Source organism: Amphiura filiformis, chromosome 2 (assembly GCF_039555335.1).
Source record: "Amphiura filiformis chromosome 2, Afil_fr2py, whole genome shotgun sequence".
Taxonomy (NCBI): Eukaryota; Metazoa; Echinodermata; class Ophiuroidea; order Amphilepidida; family Amphiuridae; genus Amphiura; species Amphiura filiformis.
Genome location: NC_092629.1, coordinates 62,936,499 through 62,961,597, shown reverse-complemented (window position 1 = coordinate 62,961,597; position 25,099 = coordinate 62,936,499). Strand labels below are relative to the sequence as shown.

General features: G+C 40.2%; 1 protein-coding gene across 1 annotated transcript; it reads right to left on the bottom strand.

The window, feature by feature from the left end:
* Nucleotides 1-6,147: 6,147 nt before the first annotated feature.
* LOC140141988 (uncharacterized) lies at nt 6,148-20,689 on the bottom strand. Its single transcript, XM_072163892.1, has 3 exons — nt 17,852-20,689; nt 17,401-17,633; nt 6,148-8,178 (listed from the first exon to the last, which is right to left on the bottom strand). Exons 1-3 carry the CDS (start codon nt 19,321-19,323, stop codon nt 7,274-7,276), a joined length of 2,610 nt encoding a protein of 869 aa, XP_072019993.1. The 5' UTR covers nt 19,324-20,689; the 3' UTR covers nt 6,148-7,273.
* Between the last annotated feature and the right edge of the window lie 4,410 nt (nt 20,690-25,099).

Genomic DNA, 25,099 nt, shown 5'->3' with positions numbered 1-25,099 from the left:
TCCATGATTCTGCCCCATATGAAATAGCTGGGAGGATGCATTGGTTGTATACCTTTCGTTTAAGGCATATTGGAAGATTGCCTTTCATGATGGTGCTGTATCTTCCAAAAGCTTGCCACCCGGCTTTAATTCTCCTTCGAATTTCAGAGTCTTGGTTTTTGTCTCGAAGAGAGAAGCGTTGTCCAAGATATACATATTCCTCGACCTGCTCAATTTCCACCCCTTTTACTTTCACTGTCTTTGGGACTGTTTCTAATCCTTTCATGACCTTTGTTTTCTTCATATTCATTTTTAATCCGGTTACCCTGCTTGCCTCATCCAACTCTTGCAGCATTGTCTCAAGTTCATTTAAGTTGCTTGATATTGTGACAATGTCATCTGCAAAGCGTAAATGACTCATGTGCTCTCCGTTTATGTTGATTCCTTTCTTGCTCCAGTCGAGTGTTTTGAAAATTCCTTCTAGGGTGGCTGTAAAAAGCTTCGGTGAGATAGTGTCCCCCTGACGCACGCCCTTCTTTATCATAATTCTGTCACTGTCTTTGTGCATTTTGACTGTGTTGTAGCAATCTGAGTAGATGTCTTTGAAGATCTTCAGGTATGCATTGTTGATTCCTTGTTCTTTGAGTGCATTCAGGACTGAACTGGTTTCAACAGAATCAAATGCCTTCTCGTAATCTATAAAAGCAGAGCGGAATGTTATACTCCTGGCATTTCTCCTTTAGTTGGTTGATGGTGTGGATGTGATCCATGGTTGAAAAGCCTTTCCTGAAGCCTGCCTGTTCCCTTGGTTGATTTCCGTCTAGGATGATTTCAAGTCGGTTTGTTAGTAACCTTGTGTACAGCTTGTACAAGTTTGAGAGGAGACTGATGGGTCTATAGTTCTTTAAGTCTCGCTTGTCCCCCTTTTTGTGCAAAATGATCATAGTGGCTTCTTTCCACTGATGTGGCACTCTCCCTTTTTGCATACATGTTGTATACAGCTTTGCTAGTTCTTTGGTTATGATGTCCCCTCCTTCTTTGATTGTGTCGATGAGCACATTGTCCGGTCCAGGAGACTTTCCTCTCTTCATTTGGTTTACAGCATGCTGTACCTCCCAATTTGTGACATTGGGTATTTCTTCTTGTGGTTCTCCTGGTTCATCTGTTTCTGTGTCACTGGCATATAGTTGTTCATAGAATTCTTCTATCCTTTTCAGAATTTCGTCTTGGTCTGTGATTTCTTGCCCATTGCTATCGAGGAGGCTTGTAATTTTCTGTTTCCCCTGCGCTAGTTTCTTATATGTTTTCTTCAGACTTTTGTTTTCCTCAATTGTGGATTTGATCATCTTGGTGTTGTAGCTCCGTATATCTTCCCGTAGCTTTTTTCTGATTGTCTTGCAGGTTTCTGTATATTCAACCCGCTGTATGTTTGTTCCTCTGCTTTCATCGATCTTCTCTTCTCCATGAGTGTTCTGGTCGAATCTGATATCTTTGTTTCTCGAGTCTTTGGTTTCTTTCCTGCAATATCCATGGCCAGTTTTTGTGTTGTTTCCACTATCTGGTCATTCCATAATTCTAGAGTCCTCTCTTCTGGACATTCATCTGCCAAAAGTTGGAACTGGTTTTGCAGCTGCAGTTGGAATTCTATTCTCTTTTCCTGCAACTTCTCTAGGTTGATGCTGCTCTGCTTTGGTCTCAGTAATTTATGTCTCTCTAGTCTGGTGTTGATTTTTAACTTGCTCATTACCATCCTGTGGTCACTACCTACGTTCACTTTGTTGACTGTCTTTACGTCTTGAATGATGTGTGGACTGTCTGTGAGTATGAAGTCAATTTCATTCTTTGTGCTTCCATCTGGGCTTCTCCAGGTCCATTTCCTACTTGCTGGCTTTTTGAAAAAGTGTTCATTATTTTCAGCTTGTTACTGATTGAGAATTCGATGAGTCGGTCACCCCTATCATTTCGTTCTCCACTCCCAAATTTACCAATTGTGCACTCTTCTCCATCCTCTCTTTTTCCAACTTTGGCATTAAAGTCACCCATTACTATTGTGAATTGAGCCTTGCTGTTCTTTAGTAGTTCAGTTATTTCCTCATAGAGTTTGTCCACCTCTTCATCATTGTGTGTTGAGGTTGGAGCGTAGACTTGAATAACTTTTATCTTGTATCTCTTGTTTATTTTTACTGTCAGCTGAGCTAGGCGTTCATTTATACCTTTGACCTCAGTTATATTTCCTGCGATGCTTTTGTGTATCAGGAAGCCGACCCCTGCTTCACTTTTTGTCCTTGGTTCCAATGTGGTAGAAATGGTGGCCACTCTTTAACTCTGTGAAATCTTCTCCTCGTCTTCGGACTTCACCCAATCCGATGATGTCCCATTTTACCCCTTCTAGTTCTTCTTCCAACTCCACTAGTCTTTCTTCCTGCAACAGTGATCTCACATTATATGTTGCAATGGTCAAATTCCATTGGTGGCCTGTTCTTACCCAGGGATTCTTAGCACCCCTACTCCTTGCTTTGACGAACCGCCACCTTGGTCCGGAGCAAATGAGCTGCTGGGGACTGGGGGCCTTTGCCTTCTTGTGTCTGTCATGCTGGTTAGTTGGGCCTACCCTTCCACACTGGCCCAATGTGGGTTGGAAGGGGGACTTTATATCAGAGCTCCAACTCCTAGACTGATGGCTTTACTGGGCTACGAAACCAGTCTCTCCGCCTATTTACCCCGGGGGGCACTCAAGTTTTTTTTTGGTAGGGGTGTGCCACCGCCAGTTTCGAACTTGAGGTCTAAGGAACTGATCGGCAGGTCAAAAAGGGGGGTCTAGGGAACTGATCGGCCGGGGAAAAGGGGGTCTTGGGAACTGTTTGACCGGCCAAAAGGGGGGTCTTGGGAACTGATCAGCTGCCAAAATCTGAAAAATCTCGGCAACTAAACCATGCAGGCCAAACCAGGGTTCAATTTTGTTGCGTTTTTACCACAGATTTTTGAAGGAATCGATTTCACTTTGAATTGTGCATTAAATTATTAAATCAGGAGCCTCATTACGATGAAAATCTCAGCAAAGCAAAACAGCATTCGAATCAAAATTCGGCCTACTAGACCCTGCAGACCTACAATCTATGCTATTAGCCTACTGATAATTATAGCAGCAGCTAGCAGTATTACATAAAAGCCCTCCATAAAAACAAACTCACAAGAATATTTTTTTCGGTGCCGAAAAGAAAAAAAACATTTTGACTACATTGAACTGCATGAGATGATTGTGTGAAGTGTGCAGAATTTGACACCATTCCACTAGACCAGTAGATCGTAAATTACCTTTTAATTCACTGTTATGGCCAGCTGCAAAGATGTGCACACAATTATTTGAGGTACTTTTCCTCATATTTGGCAATTTTATTCCCAAAAGAGATCTCAAAATCATTTATTTCTAGCAAAATGTTCATCAGCTGAAGGCATCGGCACTCAGCAGTGCAGTGCTGTTTATAACAACAAACCAGTGTTGCCACTACTAAAATCCCGCCCAAAATCCCGCCCAAAGTTCACCTTATTCCTAATACAATGTGTTTCAATGGGGAAGAAATTTATGGAAAATTCCCTTTGAAGTTTTTGGGCTCGCAAAAAAGTAGCTTTTGGGCTTGAAATAGTAGGACAGAAAACACGCCTGTCAAGATGCCAATGAGAGCGGAAATCGATGATCTGAGGGTCTGTGGAACGGCTAGAAAAATTTCGGGGCTTCAGAGCGGGCAATCAATGAATTCAGAGGGTCTAAGGAACGGCTAGCGGCTCTGAAAAAGGGGGTCGTCGCCGCGGCACATACCCGTATAGCTGGGAAATGTGAGTGCCCCCCCGGGCTATTTACCCATAGGTGGAGCTATTTGACCCATAGCTGGGGCTTGGTTGATGGGCGCCAGGGCGTGTCCACACGCCGGTGGGCCTGCACGCCGCATCTCTGGGGCCCAATGCTGCTCCGAGATCCCTTACAGTTTCGCCTGGGTCCGTGGGGTACCCAGTTACCGTGTGTTGTCGCTGGGAGGCACTGTAAGAGTCTTGATGTAGGAGAGGCTATGTACTGGCAGGGGAAGGCTTACTCAATCTGCTTCCCTTTTCACCTTACGGCTAGCCAGCGGCAGAAGCTGAAAGCAGAAATTGCAAGCACTAAACTACATGCTAAACTAATCTACCTCGCTAAAGCACTAGACGCATCACAACATCCTGTGTCCAAAGGTTATCACTAAGGATATGGAAACTAAAATCAATTCATTTGAAACATCCCGCTACCTTATGCTGAACATAAAGGGAGTATACAGAGTACCAAATACTACCATCTACAATCTGACAGAGACAGAACCACTTGTTGAGAAAGCCAGGATTCTCGTCAACTGAAATGTGTAGGACATATACTCCGCTTGCCTGGCGATGAGCCAGTAAAAGAGTATGCATTGTATCCCAACTCATGGCAATAGGAAACCCGGTCGGCAACGAACCTTGGAAATACATCCAGTGTCTTTTGGGGAATATGGACAGAATGCTGAGGTCAACTATCAGCACTGATGGCTCAAGACCGAGGTAGCTGGAGGAAACTTGTAGTCGCCTGCTCCGCAGCCGAAGGATGATGATACTGTATTATAGTTTGAGAGTTGACTGCTATGTAACTTTTAAAACGGCCTCTTTTTTACATAACGAACCATTTATGTGACCGAACGCAATGATGTGTGACGCTATTGGTCCACACAAATAAAGCTACACACACATTTTTACATTTCGTAAAATATTTGTTCCATTTTCCCCAAAAAAAAGCGTTAGGGGGACTTTGTGGATTCTATTATTGTAGTTTTTACTACACCTATAGTTAGATCATAACCATATAGGCAGATTCATATTTACTTCCCTAATAACGAGTCGTGAATGAAATAAGACGCCATTATTCTAATGCAAGTACTTTGTACAAGAAACTGTAATAGTTTTATATCCACCTCTTATACGAGTAGCCTACATAATTGTGGTTTCATCCCGGGGTTTTCTTTAAATTGACATTAGAGGGTTTGCGATTTGCAAACGCCGTGATCGTATGCCCGCCTGTCTATTCAAATACCCTGTGACGGGTGAGGTCAATTATTTAGCCAGTATTGATTCTGTACGTATGAAATGAACGTGTGCATGGTGTGGACAACGTAGAAAATAAACAAAAGTTGTCCGTTTTAAAGACATTCAAGGATATTCAACATAATATTATTGTTTGTTTATTTACTCAGGTTGGTCCGTGAGGGACACATCATAATCCATGGACCGTTCCAAGCTCATACAATGAAAATGCACAAGCCTGGACAAATCTGATTATTTTATTTATAGTATGATCAATTTTGTTTGTAAGAAATAATATATATAATAAGATAATAAAGCAACGATGAGGGTGTGAAAATTTGACTTCATTTATAGGCGTGGTTCATACGTGCAGATTGTCCATTGAAATGCATGTGAGATTGGCAATACAAGATTTTGCGATTGGTATCTTTGAAACGCACGGAGTCACGCACGGTAGACTAGAGTCCGAAGTTTACCGTTTTCTAAAATCCATTTTCCGTGTTCACTGGCGTGTCCAGGATCTTTTCCTGCGGGGGGCTCAGCCCCTTTTTCAGATTTATGCGGGGGGCTTAAGGGCTAAAATCGCCAAAAAACGGCTGATTTTACATGAGGCCAACACATATAAACATAAACTTGTTCAGCAATCAGCATATCAAAAAAATGACATGGTCAAAGCGGGGGAATGATCACGAGGTCATATCAGTGGACTACTGAGCGTATAGCATGGTGTTTGGTTGCCTGTGAGTGCATAATTGATATGTTGATAACAGATCTAATAATGTTGTAGAATCAAAATCTTCATTATATGGACCACATTGAAGTCAAAGTAATTATCTATCCTATCCTGTATCGTTTTATGGATAAAATTGACTCAAAATGTTATTGATGATATTATTGCTATCTTTAACATCAGTTTTGTCTTTTCAACGGGAAAAATCCGATTGAAAATAAAGTTTTTAGGGCTAGCTATAATATTGAACAATATATCCCATATTTTGACATGCACTTATAGAAAATAAATAAATTATTGTCTTACTTTATAAATTATAAATACTGTAAAATGACACATAACTAAAGTGAGGCCAATTTCTATCTTTTTTATTTGATTCATAAAATTACATTCAACAAAAACATGATTGAAGACTGAGAAAACACACAATGCAGACTATTACAGAATGGAGTAGGTTAGATGCCATGTCCATAGCTTTGCAGGAGTTTCGGACTAACAATCAACACATTCAAAAAATACAGTTTAAAAGTGAAGATTGTAGTGAATGATCAGTCCTTTATCATGTGCTTGCCACTATCTACTTTATAGTAACCTATACATTGCGAAATAATATAAAATTATTTTAAAATAAAATGTGCATTAACTAACAACTGCAGTGTATTTCTTGATTTTAATAATAAGCACGGGTAAAAAGCAGTAAAGACAAAAATACAGAACAATTTGGAGTAATGAATTAAAGAGTTGACAGGAGTTATAGGAGTTAATGTTTTTTGCTGTTTCAGTGTGCATGTTCTCACCATTGATGGTTTGGTGAACTGCCTTTCACGGTGACCCAAACTATTTACAAGACCTCTTCTGCATTGAGGCTGGTCTTCCCTTTTAAAGGGAATTTTTATTATCATAAAAATTGACATACACAACTCATGATTGTTTTTAACATTTATTTCTCTTATTTTTTAACAATTTTGTCACATGATATAAAAATGTCATTTTCCGTGTTGTACCTCCGATTCCGTGATTTTCTTCCGTTTTCCGTAAAACGGAAAACTTCTGACTCTACGGTAGACGTTGAAATTGACATTTTTGTACAGCGGTCGCGCAGTTCATGCAACGTGACCAGAATGTAGTTTTTTGTACATAAAACACTATGTAGCCAGATGTTTTGATAAAGTGGGGGAATGAGGCTGTGGATCACGAAATGCCCCATAATCATATCAGTGATAATAACATTAAAGTACATGCATCTCGCGATATGATTGCAGTACATTATTGCAATATAATGTATAACATCACGTTTATCAGTTAAGTTGATAGAATCATAATTTCCTGAAGACTGAAATATGAGTATGTTCAAGTACTAACAGTTTCCCAGTCTTTTGAGATGGCTACATCTGTGGATCACGAAATGTCCAGTAACTAATTCGGCTCATAAATGTTAAAACAGTACGTGATCACGCGCCGTATACATCCGATGTTTATCAGTCACATTTTCCTGAAGACTGAAATATGAGTAGGTTCAAGTACTAACAGTTTCCCATCTTTTGTGATGGCTACATCCCATGGATTCGTCACCTCCTTGGTGACGCAGCCTAGATACTTGCCGTCAGAAGAATAACGGTGTATTTCTGCATCTGAAGAATATCCAGCCGCAGCTAATAACAGCTCGTCGTCCCCATTGAACCATGAACCTCTTGGGTAGCGTGATGATATTGTTGAGATCTCTATGGTGTGAAGGACTTGACCAGTAGAATTTAGTATCATTGCACTAGTGATGGCATCGTTTATGAAAATGATGTCTTTGTTGGGGGCTGCACTAACATACCAGGGTTGTATACTGACTTTAAAACTGCTGACATGCGCACCAGATTGTTTATGGATACTGATGTACACGCCAGCTGTGTCTCCTACAATGAGGGACTTCTTGTGGTTTATTGCTATCCCTGCGAGTTCTGATGGTTTCTGACGAGATCCTGGAGGTGAGGTTTGGAATCGGTTGATCAGTTTGCCAGCTTCATTGAAAGCCGTTACATAAGAAGAAAAGTCGGTAACAAATATGGTGCCATCAGCGGTGACAGCAACACTCCAGCAAGGAGATGACATATCATCTTTAATGTTATTTGTACAATGGTCATTACTGTCAATGATCTTGACCCCTGAAGGGCTTTGGTTGGTAATTGCCATATCGCCAGATGGGCAAATTGCTAGTTTCCTGGCATTACTCAAACCCACTGCTTCACAGATGTCACGTTGCTTTATCCAAGTACCACTGAGATCAATATTTTGTGTCTGTCCATCTGTTTTAAGGCTTTCTTCAGCTTCTCGTCTAGTAGCCTTATAACCACTGCTAATGACTCTCCCCAGTTCTGGTACGCCCCTTTGGGTGCATTGTCAGCTTGAGAATGCTCGTCATCCATTTTGATAACGTTTTAGGTGGTCAAAAGTTGTTAAAACCACATATCACTGTTCAAGTAAATCCGCAATAATTTATCTGTGGTATTATGAGAATGTCAATGTCAAGACTTAAAATGATTGTACACACAGAATTTCAGTAAATGTATGAAAATTACAAATCCTACTTCCGTGTTGTATTGGTCAATATACTATTCCAGTGTTGCTATACTCTGTTACATACAGGCTACCGTGTATACAAGTAATAACATTAGAAACTAAACATATTTAGGTTATTGAAATTTATTGCAAGCTAATTGGTCAAACTCATATATATTTAATCAGACTTTAGTATTTTTATTTGAACATTATTTGAACTAAATTTGTTGAATGTATTTTCTTGAGGTAAAAACCTGACACGGGACCTGGTATTGCAATTGGGGAATTCCCTGTTTCAGCGCGGCTGTCGCAATACCATGTATACATGGTATAATAATAGCAAATAATTTCACATCATTAAAATGTTAACAAAACTTTTAAAGTCACTAAATTTGTTCTGATAGGGCCTATGTTCTTGTTCTTAAATTAAATTGTCTCGGTGCAGGTAGGTTTATTTTGAAGACATTTATAGTGTGTTTCTTCGCTGTTTTTCAGTTTCTCGAAAAACAGGGACAAGTTAACACCTTGTATATTTTTGACCTTTGCACGTAGCCCGTCGAATTGAAATGGTTTGCATAAGGCTAAGTAAAAAATAAAACATGTTTCACGTCCGGGTTTTCGAAAAAAAAGGAGGAAGAGGGGCTTTTTATTTTCTATTTTTATCGCAAAATTGGTGTAAATACCCATACTTAGAGCTGTTTTAGCGTACAATCCGTACATACAATATTGCCTGGAAAAAGGAGGAGGCCCTTTTTTATTTGTTGTTCTGAGAGTTACACCCCCTCTAATGATCACAAAACCTTCCTAAAATGTTTCTTGTATCTTAACAAGGCTATAGAAAGCATCCCAAGTTCCTAGACATATTTTTTGAAAAGTTATAACTGAATTTCAAAAAATAAAAAATTATTTGAGAAAACCTCAAAAAAGGAAGCGGGAGGGGACGTGAAACATGTTTATTTTTTTATTTGGCCTAATTGAATATAAAACATGGTCAAAAGCAAATAGCTAGACGTTCCGTTTATATTAGGTTACTACAGCGGTTACCGCAACATAACTGAACCATAGGGCTTGGGCAGTATATAACACTGTCATAGTTTCGGACTTTTTTCTCTCTTTCATGTGACACCATCGGGGTCACACTTTTATTTTCGATATACATGATATACAAATGTATATAATGTAGAAAATGTTTTTATTAGGCCTATATTCTTCACTGTTTTCTTTTTCATTTGGTCATACCTTCTTGGCATTTGGAGATATGAGAAGGACCCCAAATAAATAATGGGGTAAAGAAAATATTTGTATCACATTCTTTATTTTTTTTCCTTTCGTGTACTCGTTGTACTTCCTTGGTATTTCATTGAGATATGAGAAGGACCCCAAATATGAATATTGGTCCGGGTCTTATGAGGAATGACACCCTCGGTGAGGACGTTATTTTTTTACATTCTTTTCTCTTTCATTTGACAGCACTCGGGTGGGGGGGGGGGTCATACCTTCTTGGCATTTCGAGATATGAAAAGGACCCAAAATATGCAGGGATATTAATCATCGTCCTGGTAGCCAGACTATGGTACAGGTCACTGGCGTGGCCTTTTGCTTCCACTTTATAGCCGTGGTGCATGGTATATCAGCTCTTCTCCAACCTGGGTCTAGACTGCTTTGCATTCCTTTTTTAAACAATTCATACCATTCCATGCATAAAACACAACACATCCACATCCCAAGTGACTGCCCTGTTCTCATGGATAGATACTTAATTAGATAGCTGTTTTTGGATCAGAACAGGATTGGTGGATTTTCCATGGTGGGATTAGAGGGATGATAAAATTATTATGGTCTACTACAGTAGACTAACCTGGGTCCCGATATTTAACCCTGTGCAGTGTCATCCTCCTGGTTTATACCCGGACGGTTATCTTTGTTTCGGCCAACACAGACTATAGACATGATCAGATAGAGACTTATCAAAAGCTTTTGATACAATAGATCACAGCAGTTTTACGTTATATAAGATGGAGTTCTTCGTTATACTGGCTGAGTTATGGTGATATAATGCAGTACACCGTACGTAGGTAAAATATAAGTCTGAACCTGTAATAATATGCAGTGTCCCACAAAGCCCAATACTCTAATTTGCATACCAATATCCCCGGGACCAATATACACTATGGACCACAATGGCCTCATTCCAGTGGCATAGTTCAATAACCTCAATTAAACAATCACAGTGCAAAATTTGACCTCAAGTTGCAGAATATTGAGTTTTTGTACTTAAATTTTCAAAGGTCATTCAATGAATGTACAAATGTATTGGAGTTAAAGAACTGTGCCTTGATAGATGGACATAATGATGGACATGTTGTGGATCCTAGTGATAATACTAGTACGTTGAGTTGATATATAATGCATACAATATTATGTCGCTGATACAAAATTTATACTGAACTGATGACATTGCAAATGACATATTGTTATCTTATGTAAATAAGAACAAATTCTCTGTTATCATGGTAGCACTATAAAGACGCCAATATTATGTTCGTACAATTCTAAGGGGTGGTGCAATAATTATGTGTACCCCCGGGGGTGAATTTTAGGGGGGGGCAAAGATTTTTGGCAGGCCAGAAGGGGGGCAAGCATTTTTGGCAGGTCAAAAGGGGGTCAAGCGATTTTGGCAGGTCGAAAGGGGGGGCAAGCAATTTTGGCACAGATATTTTGGCTAAACTTTACTATACCCTACCACATTTGGCCGTCGCCGAAGCTACCCTAGTTTTAGCCCTGCTACACCGACGGCGCGAAACTCAATGATATGATTACATTGAATGATGTATGGATTAACTCAGTGCAATAAATAAATCACTTAATTCAGCAAATTAAATAAACGAACGAGAGAGATTCAAAACAACATTGTAGTAATTTAATTAATAATGCCACTATACAATGAAGAAGAGGAACATTAGTAAATTTTAAATTTAATTAATTGCTTTGCTTCCCATAATCAGCCAGGAATCATAAATCTGCATAATGATCGGTTTCCATTCATTAATTATCTTATTTAAAGAAGAGATAAATAATTATTAATTAACTTAAAACATTAAATAAAAACATTAACTTTAAACAATACTCTGTCATTAATTACCGTATAATATGTAAATTATGATGCACACGAGGAAGGTTACCGTTGTTGCAGGGCTACAGCGACTTCGCCATTTGATAATTAATCAATTAATTAACGTTCTTAAACAATCAACTTTTATCAATATTCAGTCATTAATGTTATCATGGTTATGCCCATGAGGAAGGTTATCGTTGTTGCAGGGCTACAGCGACATCGCCGTTTGATAATTACTGAATTAATTAACAAACAAACAAACAAACAAACTTTATAAATATTCACCCATTAATGCGATGCCTATGAGGAAGGTTATCGTTGTTGCAGGGCTACAGCGACATCGCCGTGTGAACTTTGAACGACAATTTCTCAACACCCCTACTACCGATTTCCATGATTTTTGTACCAAATTTCTTCTTTTTAAAAGACCTTGCTAAGTATAGGCCTAAATGATAAATATTATCATGATTTCACGTTGTTCATAAAGCGCCCCTACCACTCACAAGCTTTATACATTGACCGCATTCTTACGTTCAATACAAATCTGAATAAAGATGGACGATAACAGTTCTGTTTCATTCACAATGTTTTGTTGAACTTGCAAAAGAAATGTCTTATGATGCTTATTTTTTCACCTAATTAGTCGGGACTGTATGACCATTTTCTTCTTAATTAACGTTTCAGTGGTCACGGTCCTGTTTTTATTTATAACAACTGCGAAGTATGAAATCACATAAATCAGTGTATACGTCGTTCATAAAAGGCCCCAACCAGTGATAACCAGGTGCAAAAGTTCTGTTTCTTCTTAATTAACTTTTCAGTGGTCACGGTCCTGTTTTTATTTATAATATCTGGAAATTATGAAATCACATAAACCAGTGTTACGTCGTTCATAAAATGCCCCAACCAGTGACAACCAGGTGCAAACTAAGTTATGTGCATTATGCGCTTACCAATGACAACTTAACTTAATATTTCCTCTTGTCAACAAACAAGCAACTCCCCATTTCACATGTGCATCATATCATTCGCGGCGTCGCTGTAGCACAGCAACAGCGATACCTTCCTCCTCTTCATTACATTTAGTTGATCAAGTCATTACAAAATACGCAAAAAGTCTAGCTTTGCGCCGTCGCTGTAGCACAGCAACAACGATAGCTTCGCGCCGTCGGTGTAGCCCAGTAAACAGGTATAGCTTTGCGCCGTCGCTGTAGCATGGCAACAGCGATACCTTCCCGCGTCGGTGTAGCCCAGTAAAAAGGTATAGCTTCGCGCCGTCGCTGTAGCACGGCAACAGCGATACCTTCGCGCCGTCGGTGTAGCCCCGTAAAAAGGTATAGATTCGCGCCGTCGCTGTAGCACGGCAACAGCGATACATACCTCCCCTACATTCATTTGGTGACATGACCAAATAAGGTACACCTCAATGCCACCGGTGTTAGCATACGAAAATAGGTATACCTTCGCGTCCTCGATTTATCCCCTCGAAAAGTCTAGCTTTGCGCCGTCGCTGTAGCACAGCAACAACGACACCTTCGCGCCGTCGGTGTAGCCCATTGAAAAGGTATAGCTTCGCGCCGTCGCTGTAGCACGGCAACAGCGATACATTCGCGCCGTCGGTGTAGTCCTGTAAAAAGGTCTAGCTTTGCGCCGTCGCTGTAGCACAGCAACAACGATAGCTTTGCGCTGTCGGTGTAGCCCAGTAAAAAGTTATAGCTTTGCGCCGTCGCTGTAGCACGGCAACAGCGATACATACCTCCCCTACATTCATTTGGTGACATGACCAAATAAGGTACACCTCAGTGCCACCGGTGTTAGCATACGAAAATAGGTATACCTTCGCGTCCTCGATTTATCCCCTCGAAAAGTCTAGCTTTACGCCGTCGCTGTAGCACAGCAACAATGACACCTTCGCGCCGTCGGTGTAGCCCATTGAAAAGGTATAGCTTTACGCCGTCGCTGTAGCACAGCAACAACGACACCTTCGCGTCGTCGGTGTAGCCCATTGAAAAGGTATAGCTTCGCGCCGTCGCTGTAGCACGGCAACAGCGATACCTTCGCGCCGTCGGTGTAGTCCTGTAAAAAGGTCTAGCTTTGCGCCGTCGCTGTAGCACGGCAACAACGATACCTTCCTCCACCACACTCATTTGCTAATATGACAACTTTAACAATTAGGCCTACATAAGGTGCACCTTTGCACCGTCGGTGTAGCCTTACGGAAATAGGTCTACCTTACCGCCGTCGGTGTAGGCCCCTCATAAAGGTCTAGCTTCGCGCCGTCGCTGTAGCATGGCAACAGCGATACCTTTGCGGCGTCGCTGTAGCACAGCAACAACGATACCTTCATTCACCATCACATCATTATTCAATATATGATACTTAACGTATTTACTCCATGAAATAAATGCTACTCATTCTTAATCAAACCACTCATTAACAATTAACATTCCTCTTATCAATATAACTTTAATCACTATTAACAATCATTGTTAATTACTTACAACAACCCTCTTATCCCTCACACTCATTATTATTATGTCATAATTATTAATTAACTACCATCGCCCTCTAATCCATCATAGATGAATAATAATTAGAATTATATAATCATTCATAATCAATTACAATCGGCCTCTTACAATGTATACGTCACACTAATTATAATTATATCATGCTTATTAACATCATCTTTTGATGCGGTCATCATTGTTACTTAATTTATATCTATCCCATTAATAAGTAATTCGCGCCGACGTCGGTGTAGTTTTACAAAAAAAGGTGCAGCTTCGCGGCGCCGTCGATGTGGTAGGGTATTCTAAAGGTACTCCGATATTTTGGGTACCGTTTCTACATTACGCCCTAAAAAGGCATAGGAAAACGTTAGGAACACATTCAAATATGCAAAATTTCCTGCTCGCTGCGCTCGCATTATATGATAAGACAATTTAAGGTTTTAAATTCGGGTTCCCCAAAATCTTGCATGTGTAAGGGGGGGCAAAGATTTTTGGCATGGCCAAAGGGGGGGCAGGCGTTTTTGGCAGACCATTTTGAGAATTCACCCCCAGGGGTACACATAATTATTGCACCACCCCTAAGGTACGTAGACAGAGCATCGGAGCACCGATATCGCTATAGGCACAAAGAAAACCCTAATATTATTATGGGTACCCCAAAACAGGGTCCATGAACTATGATGATTGCACCACAGATATTGAATATCTGTGATTAATGCACATCTCAAAGAGGAACATATAATTTGAATAATTATTATACTAGATTTATATACACAAAAGGGAACCTAAAGGCGTCACACGTCGTACCGCGTTAGGAGATATGATCGATGACACAGGGATAACTCATGGAATATTATCAAAAACAATTATTTCGCGGAATATTGTAAATCAGCACTTAAGTTTTACATGACTAAACGAATGTACGATATATTGTATGTAATCTTGTCCTGCCGTACATTAACGATGGAATTCTTATTGGGCTATACCAGAAAATAGATGCACACCCCCTATAGAGGAGTTCGGATTTCCGGACTTTTTGTCCAGTCGTGACTGTTGGAAATCCAGGCTTTTAAAGTGTCCAAAGGCAAAAATATCTGGCAGAAAAATAGTTCAAAAACAGAAATCCTCAATTTGAGAGCTCTTTTTGGACATTTCCGTGATTTTTCCTTCATTAAATTGGATTTCCGAGCCTTTTCAAGTGACATTGGCAACTGGAATTCCAGTTGTTTTCAGAAAGCAGACTTGGAAATCAGGACATTTCTTTGATTGAAAATTTACTCCTCTATAGGGGTGTGCGCTTATTTTCTGAATAGCCCAATTTGGAAACGCACAAAAACATGATACAGCATTAGAATCTTGAAAAACTAAGCCGCGTCAAATATGGGAAAAATTGGGTAGTCATGGTAGTCAGCGTGGTGAGTATATCAACCAGTATCAAAGCCATACCACTGTTTCATAGATATGATATTCTAAACGTTTTTATTTGATACTTTAAAAAGCCTAATTTGAAGTATTTATGTACAATTTATCAAGCTCATTTAAAAGGGCATTTTGTGATCCACAGCATCATCCACCCACTTTTCTCAAAACAAGTTGAGATTTTTATACCCAATGAAAACACAAGTCTGGCTACATAATGTTTATGTACAAACAAAAGATGTCTTGCAGATTTTAAAATTCGAATTAAATTCGTTTAGCAAAGATATCGTGAAATTTGAATTACGTTCTGGTACACCAGAACGAAATTACAACACATTCATCACTGTTCATGACATTGTCTATGGGCAGTGTGATACACATAATCATGCATACCTCGCAAACGCAAAATCGGAATCAACTGAAATTTGGAGTAAGCTTTTTCCCCGGGGCTTACGTCAAATTATATCGAACCCCAAAATGAAAACATCAAGCACATGAAAAAAAGAAGAAAAAAATCAAATCAAATGAAAAACGTTCTGGAAAAAAACCCCATCTTAATATTGCGTTTAGATTAGCACATGATTAGCTCTGAGCCTCTTGGAGTCCGTTAATCATTTTAATTGAGCGATAGTCTTCTTAGTTTGTCTTACAAAAGGAGCGTGGTCAGTGCTGACAGAATGGGTTATTTTGACCATTCCTGTCATAAGTGATCGTTTGATGTTCCTTTTGTAGCAATATGATTTGTCTGTTTATACTCTGATTATAGAAAAAAATTGTAATTTGATTGAATTCATCTGTTCAGTAAATCCCATAAGTCTTTACAATGTAACCCTACATACGTCACGCCGATGCGCATATCATTAAGGACCATACTGCGCAGACCCGCAAGTCACCGCTGCGCAGTAGCCCGATCCTCCTGACTCCACATCGCAGCGCGATGCGATGCTGCGATGCATTTAAAACATCGCAGCATATACATCGGACTTGATTGATCATCGCAGCATCGCATCGCGCTGCGATCTGGAGTCGGGATCGGGATTAATGATGTTCGCATCGGAGTGGCCTTTTATAATTGAAGACCAAATTAAAAACACTAGTTTGCGTCTGACGTCAGGGCAAAAGCGCGACGTGATTGTTTGCTGACCAGCGCAGCACGGCATTTTTTTGTCTGGTTGACAGGACGTCATATGCAAACTAGTCTTTTAAAATTCGGTCTTCAATTATAAGGGGGCTTTTGGGATTTGTGTTTATACCCAAAGAGGACAAAATAGTACCTCCGGCGTTTTCGACCAGAGTCCGAAATCGAACGATAATTGCGTCTGTAAACTTGCGCAATCAGCGCCTTAGTGTGCATTTTTGGCACGCAAACAACACCGCACTTGGAATCGAAGTTTGGCGGGCGCATAACGAAATTATCCGGAGTTACGCTATTTTGCTATCCATGAAGTCATTGTGGCGGAGTCAGTACTTTTTGGTTCTAACTCATAACGAATTTCCGAAATTGATATCAAGTATATTGATTTACGTATCCTAGCGAATACCATGGCTATTATAAACCGTTCCCTATACATGATACACCACTTGACATCATTGTTTATCAACAAAGGCGAGGGACTGGTCTATCGATATGTTTGAACGAACCGCTACACTGTTCAATGGCTTTCTTGTACTATATGAAATGTGGTGAGCGATTTGATGCAAGTGCTCTGAGCAGACTACGCTGCGTACGCACAATGCAGGGCAAAGAACAATGGAAATTGCCATAATTCGCGCGCATACTGCCGGGCAATAACGTCACATGTTAAGTGGTCTATCTAACCCGCCAGTGAAGTGGCGACTTGCATGACGATCGAGCATGGTCAAAACATCTTTACACAAAGATCGATAACACCACCCTCTATACAGTCAGTATAGTACAAGTTTACAGTTATCATGTTATGTGGAGAGAAAACCACAGGTGAGAGCCCGGGGTGAGAGCAACCTCTGCACAATAATGGAAGTACGTTATCTCAAACGGAAGCAAGAGGCTGCTTTCCAATCTGCTACAAGTAATGTATCATCATCAGAAACAACAAGACCACACGGATTATCCACTGTTTGCGTTATGCATCCTAAATACTCCCCCGTCAGCGCGTATCGATAGATCCCCGCATTTCCTGTCGCTTGCTTCGCGACAAATATCTCATCGTCTGGACTACAGCACACTCCAGTAGGGTACCATGACGCTAAACCAGTAGGTGGCATCAGACTGTGTAAGAGGTTACCAGATTCATCCAAGATATGTACTATGTGTTGATCGCAAGAACTAACGATAATTTCACCTTGCGATGCAACAGTGATAAAATTCGGATCAATATCAACTTTGATGCTTCTCAGATGGCAGCTATTCTGATCGTGTATGCTGATGTATTTCTGCGTGATCTCACCGACTAATAGTTGCCCTTTGAGATCAATGGCAATTCCAGCTAGTCTGGCGACGACGACATCAGAAGGAGTGTTGCTAGGGAGACGGCTGCGAAATGATAGACGTACTGTCCTTGCGTGTTGTAGACCTTAACAACCTGCGTTCCATCTGTAACGAAAAAGTGTCCGTCCAGACTCACAGATATACCTCGTGGATAGGAACTACTCCCTGCTTTTAGTCCTTGTTTCGTGTCCAAGCTGAATTTGAACTGTCCCGCTTTGGTATACACTTTTATCTGAGCTGTGTCGTTGTCAGCCACAGCGACATCTCCCTGAAGCCCAACTGCGATGTCTAACGCTGTGGATAGCATTCCAGGTCCATCGATACCAAATTTCTTCTGCAGATTCCAAGTGCCACCACCGCCTTCTTTGCCTAATCCAAGGGCAAACGTGCCAAGACTCAACAATTTTGGATGGCAGGCTTTATTCGGTCTGAATTTGACCCTACTAAGACTATTTGGTAATTGCATGGGTTTAAGTTCACTTAATAGTTGCATCGAGGAGGCTAGAGTGCTATAGACGCCTGCTACGTCACTTTGAGATCCCATCGTGGTGACGCGGTTCGCCGTCTCGAGTGCGGTACGCAGTCGCGATTGCTGCAGGATTAAAATCTGCTTCTGCTCCACAATCTGCTTTCTGCGATCCTCTCGTAGCTGGCTCAACTCATCGGCAAGACCAGTGTAGCTCTCATCAATACTTGCCAATATCTTGGTTTTTGTAGCTTGATTGAAATTGGCAAGATCTTCCGAAGCTTCTTTAAGAGCTGTCTCAAGAACAACGCTCATTTCATCAGCTTGTTTGATACAGACTTCCACTTGTGTTGCAACCTTGTAACAATCTCCAACTAACGCCTGGATCTCTTTCTTCTGACTCTTTGCGGTACTTTGCAAATCTGTATGGATATGGTCTCCCGACGGATGGTCAACAACGGTACAATCGCGACATATCGGGACACCGCATGTTGTGCAGTAAAACCATAGGACTTGTCCGTGATGCTTATCACAATATTCCTGATTCCCACCGGAAACGGTGGTCTTACCAGAACGGAGATCATCCAGACTGCAAACGCGATGACCTTTCAATGGTCTAAGGCTCTTATGCATCTGGGTACATTTATCACACAAGAAGTCCTTGCATTCCAGACACCTCGCGATCGCTTCTGCATCATCTTCATCACAACAGGTGCAAGGAACTTTGGCTTCCCTCAGTTTTTCTTGTACAATCCGGGTCTCTTTCAGTTTAGTTATGAAGAAATTTGTTTTAAGGCTTTCGATTCCGTCAGAGGGTACTGGACACGTTTCTTGACATATTGGACATGTTATTACATCTGCAGTTTCTTTAGCCCAATCTTGGATGCATTTTAGACAGAAAGTGTGCAGGCATGGAAGAGCTTTGGGATCTTCAATTAGAGAGAGGCAAATACTACACTCGGTGAGATCATGCATGATGTCGTCTGCTAGTAAATTGACGGCCATTTTGCTATGAAAACCTTCTGAAGAGTGACTTGATAGATTAATGCTTAATGGTGATGTACTCGGTCAGATCCTGCAATGTTTTCTGAAGATCAAGCTGTGTGGAACAATGCTTTAGATTTTTGCTACAGTCAGAGATACCATACACGTGCATATAATGTAATCGGCTAAGTTATTGCTGGCGAAGTTTACGGTAAACTGTCTGAATATCTTGATAGAACAATGCGTCAAAGTTTGCTGCAATCGGTGAGATCATGCAAGATAGTATCTGTTTGTTAATTGCCGGTCATTTTTGTTGTGAAATGTCTGACGGACTTCAGGCCTTTATGCTGAAAACAATGTTTAAAATCTGATTTGTTTTTGATATTTATACTTCGGATGGCAGTTTATCATATACAGTACCAGAGAGTAGCAGGATGATCAAGTACAAGTCATTCTATTTTAGCTTGATATTATTGAGTTTCAAATTACGAAAACATTGATACCGTATGTCCTTCTCCTCAATGACCACATGGTATAGATATATAGATGATGTCAACAATCTGGTTCATGATGAACATTAATGAAAGCTAATGAAGACTTCGAAAACAGCACTGTAGTTTAAAGTATCATGGTTAATCTGATATATTCAAGGATGCATTAATCTCGCGAGATCTCGAAGGTTGAATATTTCAAAGATATCGTGAACATAGGATAGTAGATAAAAGTACTGACAGTTAAGGTTAAATCAGCTAGTTAAAGTGACAGCACGTGGTAGAAATGTTCTAGTATGTCGCACCATATCTGTATAATTTATACAGGTTAATACCATCCATTGACAAGACTTGTTTGTTAAACAGTTAAAAATAACATCTATATCAGGAGTCGATTCTATATCAAAATTCCTCCATTCACTGGATTATAGCTCAAATTCTGAATTGCCCTCAGGTTGTAGAGTATGGTTTTTTGTACCCAGTAGATTCAAAGGTCATTCCATGCATACACACATATTGGGGTTAAAGAACTGTGTCCTGATAGATGAGCTCGTTTAAGATCAGCGTCAGAAAACAACGTCACTCCACCATGTTTATAACGGCTGCAGCATGCAGTCGCATGAATAATACTTGAGAGCCCTTGAGTATAGCAGTAGCAGTACTAAATTAGCTAGAGAATGCTTGGTATCCAGGAGATAAACTTTCTTCCGCTTTTCACACCCTTATGAAGCATTCGTGCATCTTTCTCTTGGTGAAGAAGTCATGAAAGAGACACATTATTATGTAAAATCCACCATCAACATTATTCGCTGGGTATATTCTTTAAAAATATTTAAGTTGCAAAGCAAGTTAAGTCCGCATGGAGTGTAACATCAGACGTTTGTGTGCGATGGCGTTATTACACCACTCAGCTTGATGCAGACGATGATGAGAGAAGATAATCTTACACTTCCCACAATGCATTGCATCCATCTCAATGTTCTGTGCTGATGGGGCACTCGATTTTGGAAGTGACGTGGACAGCAGTTCGAAACTAGGGGTCTTTCGCCTTCGGTGATAGCCTAGATGCCAAAAAGAAGGGGGTCTTTCAGTGAGAAAACCCCCAAAATGGGGTCTAGTTCGTGAGACTTGGGAAAATCTTACCAAAAAAGGGGTCTTTCAGTAAGACTGGAAAAAAGTTTTTGTCAAAATATAAAAGTTGATACAAAATTTTCAAAAGGTCATCAAAATTTAAAATGTGTTGAAAAATTTGAAGAAAAATTATGTGGTGAGAGATTAACAGAAATTTGTCAAAAATTTTTGAAAAAAGGGGCCTTTTAGTGACAGGAAAACAAAAAATGGGTCGTTGAGTGAGATTGAGAGGGAGTTCAGTAAAACAAAAAGGGGGTCATTGGGTGTGAGGGAGTTTAAAAATGGGGGGGGGGGCAATGTGGCCGCACATCCCGGTCACCCATTTTAGTGAGTGCCCCTCCCCCCGAGTAGTGATTTGCCATGCAGCCCGGGGGCACTCTAGAAGTGACGGATATGTGCTTACCAGTGTTCCAAATGGTGTCTATCGGTACAAAAACGTACAAAATGAACAATTGGGTCATTAGATATAATCGGGTACAAAATATTGAAAAAAAGCTAAATTATATTTCTTGCCCAAAATTTTCAATACAAATGTGCTGAAATAACAGAATTTGACAGTTCCTGCATTATTTTGTGGCATTTTGATGAGTACAATTTTAGGAAAAAGGAAAAGGGGGCCATTGGGTAGCCGGACCTAAAAAAATGGGGGTCAAGATGCACCCACCCACTAAGTTTGAGCAGTGGTTTGAGGAACGTGTGACCCCTGATCTAACTCCGAGAAAAGAGGCGGACAGACAGATAAATAGACAGATTCCGGTGAATTATAGTAAGATTTCATGATCCAGTCTATTCAATCAACTTGACAAAGGAGTACATGTACAATTTAATAGGAGTGTTATTTGATGAACATGATGAAACAAGGTGATTCACCGGAGTGATGCATCTTGTTGCAAAGGATTCTGGGAAGGGTAAGATAGTGGATGATGAATGATGATGATGATGATCGTCATCACTTGAGACAGTACACACCAGTGTTGCCAAGTTGGTTCAAAGCCAAGATGCAACAATTTTAAGTCTTGCCCAATTTTCGCCCAATCATTCAAGCCCGGGGCATTCAAGCTCCTTGCATCCCCCGGCTTGCGGCATCCACTGCAAAAACAACGCCGTTTAAAAGTTTTAAACAACCAGGGTTGTATTAACGCAACATTTCGGGGTTGTACGTTTATACAGTTGTACGAGGATGTGCCACGCAGAAGTTCAGATGCTGTCTTTACTTTTAACTGGTATTAGGGGCGCACCATTAGATTTCCAGGGGGGCATGGGAGTTTTTGAAAAAAACTTTGCCCACTAGTGAGAAAAAAAAACACTTTGCCCACTAGTGATACGGAAAAAAAATTTTGCCTCACTGATGAGTAAAAAAAAAAATTTCCCCACCCAACTTTGTATAAAAATGTACATTAAAATTGAAAAAATAACTTCGCCGCCGAAGGCGGCGAAAAAAAAATTTGGTGCTCTTGGAGGCAAAAAAATTCAGTGCCTTCGGCGGCGAAAAAAAAATTCTGCCTGACCCAAACTCCCATGCCCCCCCTGAGAATCTAATGGTGCGTCCCTTAGTATACCAGTTTTTCACAAAAATATTAATTGGGCGCTTTTTAGAGCCCAAATGATAACTGTAAACCCCACGCATTATATCTCTGAAAAGGCTTTATAAGAGGGAATGCCGAAAAGCTTAGCAAGCATAATTCAGACCCTTTAGTCATCCTGGAGTATGACATGCAAGTATAATTTGGGCTGCTAAACAGCAGAACTGGCAAAACCGAGTTCACATAATAGTTCACTCATCACCTAAGAATTTACTGACGTCACAGTCGTAAAGACTAGATGGATCACTGTGCAGTCTGCAAATTTTCAATTGAATTTTGTTCATGTATAAGGCCAAATAAAAGAATAATTCGTTTCTCGTCTGCCTCCCTATTCACTTCCTTTTTATTTATTTTTATTTTATTTCATATTAAATTTTAAAAGGGTATTTCGTGATCCACAGCATCATCCCCCCACTTTTCTCAAAAAAGTTGAGATTTTTATGTCTCTGGAAACCGCTGGCTAAATAATGTTTATGTACAAAAAATTTCTTGCAGATTAATTCGTTTTATATCTTCTATATTGGCATTGAATTCCAATTCTCTAGATAGTTTTTGACCGTCTATCTGATAAAATTCGGTTTTAAATGAGAGTAAATTACGTTTCACAAATCACAGATTTATAACAATCACCACCCCAGCCCATACAAAACCAAGATATGGCAGCTGTAAGACTTGGCACGCACCCAAATTGCTTCAAATCCAAGAAATCCCGTTTTCACACAATTTGTGGCAATTTTGTGAACTTTGAAGGCCTCTGAGGGAATAATCTTAATAGCGCGACTTGCATCTAAAACGCATTAGGCTAAGTAAAAAATAAAACATGTTTCACGTCCGGGTTTTCGAAAAAAAGGAGGAAGAGGGGGCTTTTTATTTTCTATTTTTTATCGCAAAATTGGTATAAATACCCATAGGCCTACTTAGAGCTGTTTTAGCGTACAATCCGTACATACAATAATGCCTGGAAAAAGGAGGAGGCCCTTTTTTATTTGTTGTTCTGAGAGTTACACCCCTCTAATGATCACAAAACCTTCCTAAAATGTTTCTTGTATCTTAACAAGGCTATAGAAAGCATCCCAACTTCCTAGACATATTTTTTGAAAAGTTATAACTGAATTTCAAAAATAAAATTTATTTGAGAAAACCTCAAAAAAGGAAGCGGGAGGGGACGTGAAACATGTTTATTTTTTTATTTGGCCTTAAATAATAATTATTCACTAGCATAAAAACTATCTGTTTTATTTGTGGAAAAAACTACAATTTAATCAAAAGCCAACTTCAATTTTGGTTGAATCTCTGAAAACATACACTTTAAGAATATATCATTGGATTTATACAATTTATTTCGAGGACTGTTATATATCAAAAATGTGACAAATATCAAATTTTAATAATTATATCGTGAATTTCAAAAAATGAAAATTATTTGATATCAGAAAGACATTCTTCGTATTATAATGCAATTCGATATGTCTGATGTGCTCTCATGTTCCACAAAAAATACTGTCCAAACGATTAAAACGTCATTCCAGATAAGATATAATTTCTATGTTTAACAAACTTTAACGAAGTTTTTGGCTGCTCCCATTCTTTCTCACTGGTTTGCGCGTGGGAGACAAAAAAATGCCAAGGTGGGGGGGGGCAAGTTATTTTGGCAGACCACTTTGAGAATCCACCACCCCGGGGGTACACATAATTTTTGCACAGCCCCTGAGTTGTCTTAACTATTTCTTTATTTTTATATCTTTACTATTTCTTTATTTCAAACTAGCTAAGGGGTGGTGCAATAATTATGTGTACCCCCGGGGTGGGGTGAATTCTCAAAATGGTCTGCCAAAATCGCTTGCCCCCCTTTGGCCGTGCCAAAAACCTTTGCCCCCCCTTTCGACGTGCCAAAAAATCTTTGCCCCCCTCCCCTTACACATGCAAGATTTTGGGGAACCCGAATTTAAAACCTTAAATTGTCTTAACATATAATGCGAGTGCAGCGAGCAGGAAATTTTGCATATTTGAACGTGTTCGTAACGTTTTCCTACGCCTTTTAGGGCGTAATATAGAAACGGTGCCCAAAATATCTGTGCCAAAAATTGCTTGCCCCCCCTTTCGACCTGCCAAAAATCGCTTGACCCCCCCCTTTCGACCTGCCAAAAATGCTTGCCCCCCCCTTTTGGCCTGCCAAAAATCTTTGCCCCCCTATAATTCACCCCGGGTACACATAATTATTGCACCACCCCTAAGTCAGGAATACAAGAAGTCGGGATTCGTGATCACAAGATTTCCGTAATTATCAATGAATACTGATGCCAATCATTTTATACAGCTTTATATAACCTTTGATCAGAGCCACAGGTTCAGGGTCTATATGTAGTCCGACGAGTAGGACCTGTTTTTTTCTTAGTTAGCAACTAAACTGAAGACTCTAATCGCTCAGGAAAGCTGCGAAAGTCGTACCCGCCCCCTCCCGGCCCGGGCCAACCCGGAAAGTGCCGGTCACTGGACTTTCTGATTTGTCTTTCCTGCGCCATGTGAGATAGTGATCATTGATCATAGTCTGAGCTGAACACCCGGGGCTGAACATAGCCGACTGGATATAGT

Coding starts and splice junctions, on each gene's coding strand:
- LOC140141988 (XM_072163892.1), bottom strand. CDS start 19,323: ATGGCCGTCAATTTACTAGCAGACGACATCATGCATGATCTCACCGAG. Junction 17,634..17,851: donor ATGTCGTCGTCGCCAGACTA/GCTGGAATTGCC, acceptor CCTCTTACACAG/TCTGATGCCACCTACTGGTT. Junction 8,179..17,400: donor GAAAGCAGCCTCTTGCTTCC/GTTTGAGATAAC, acceptor TCTCAAGCTGAC/AATGCACCCAAAGGGGCGTA.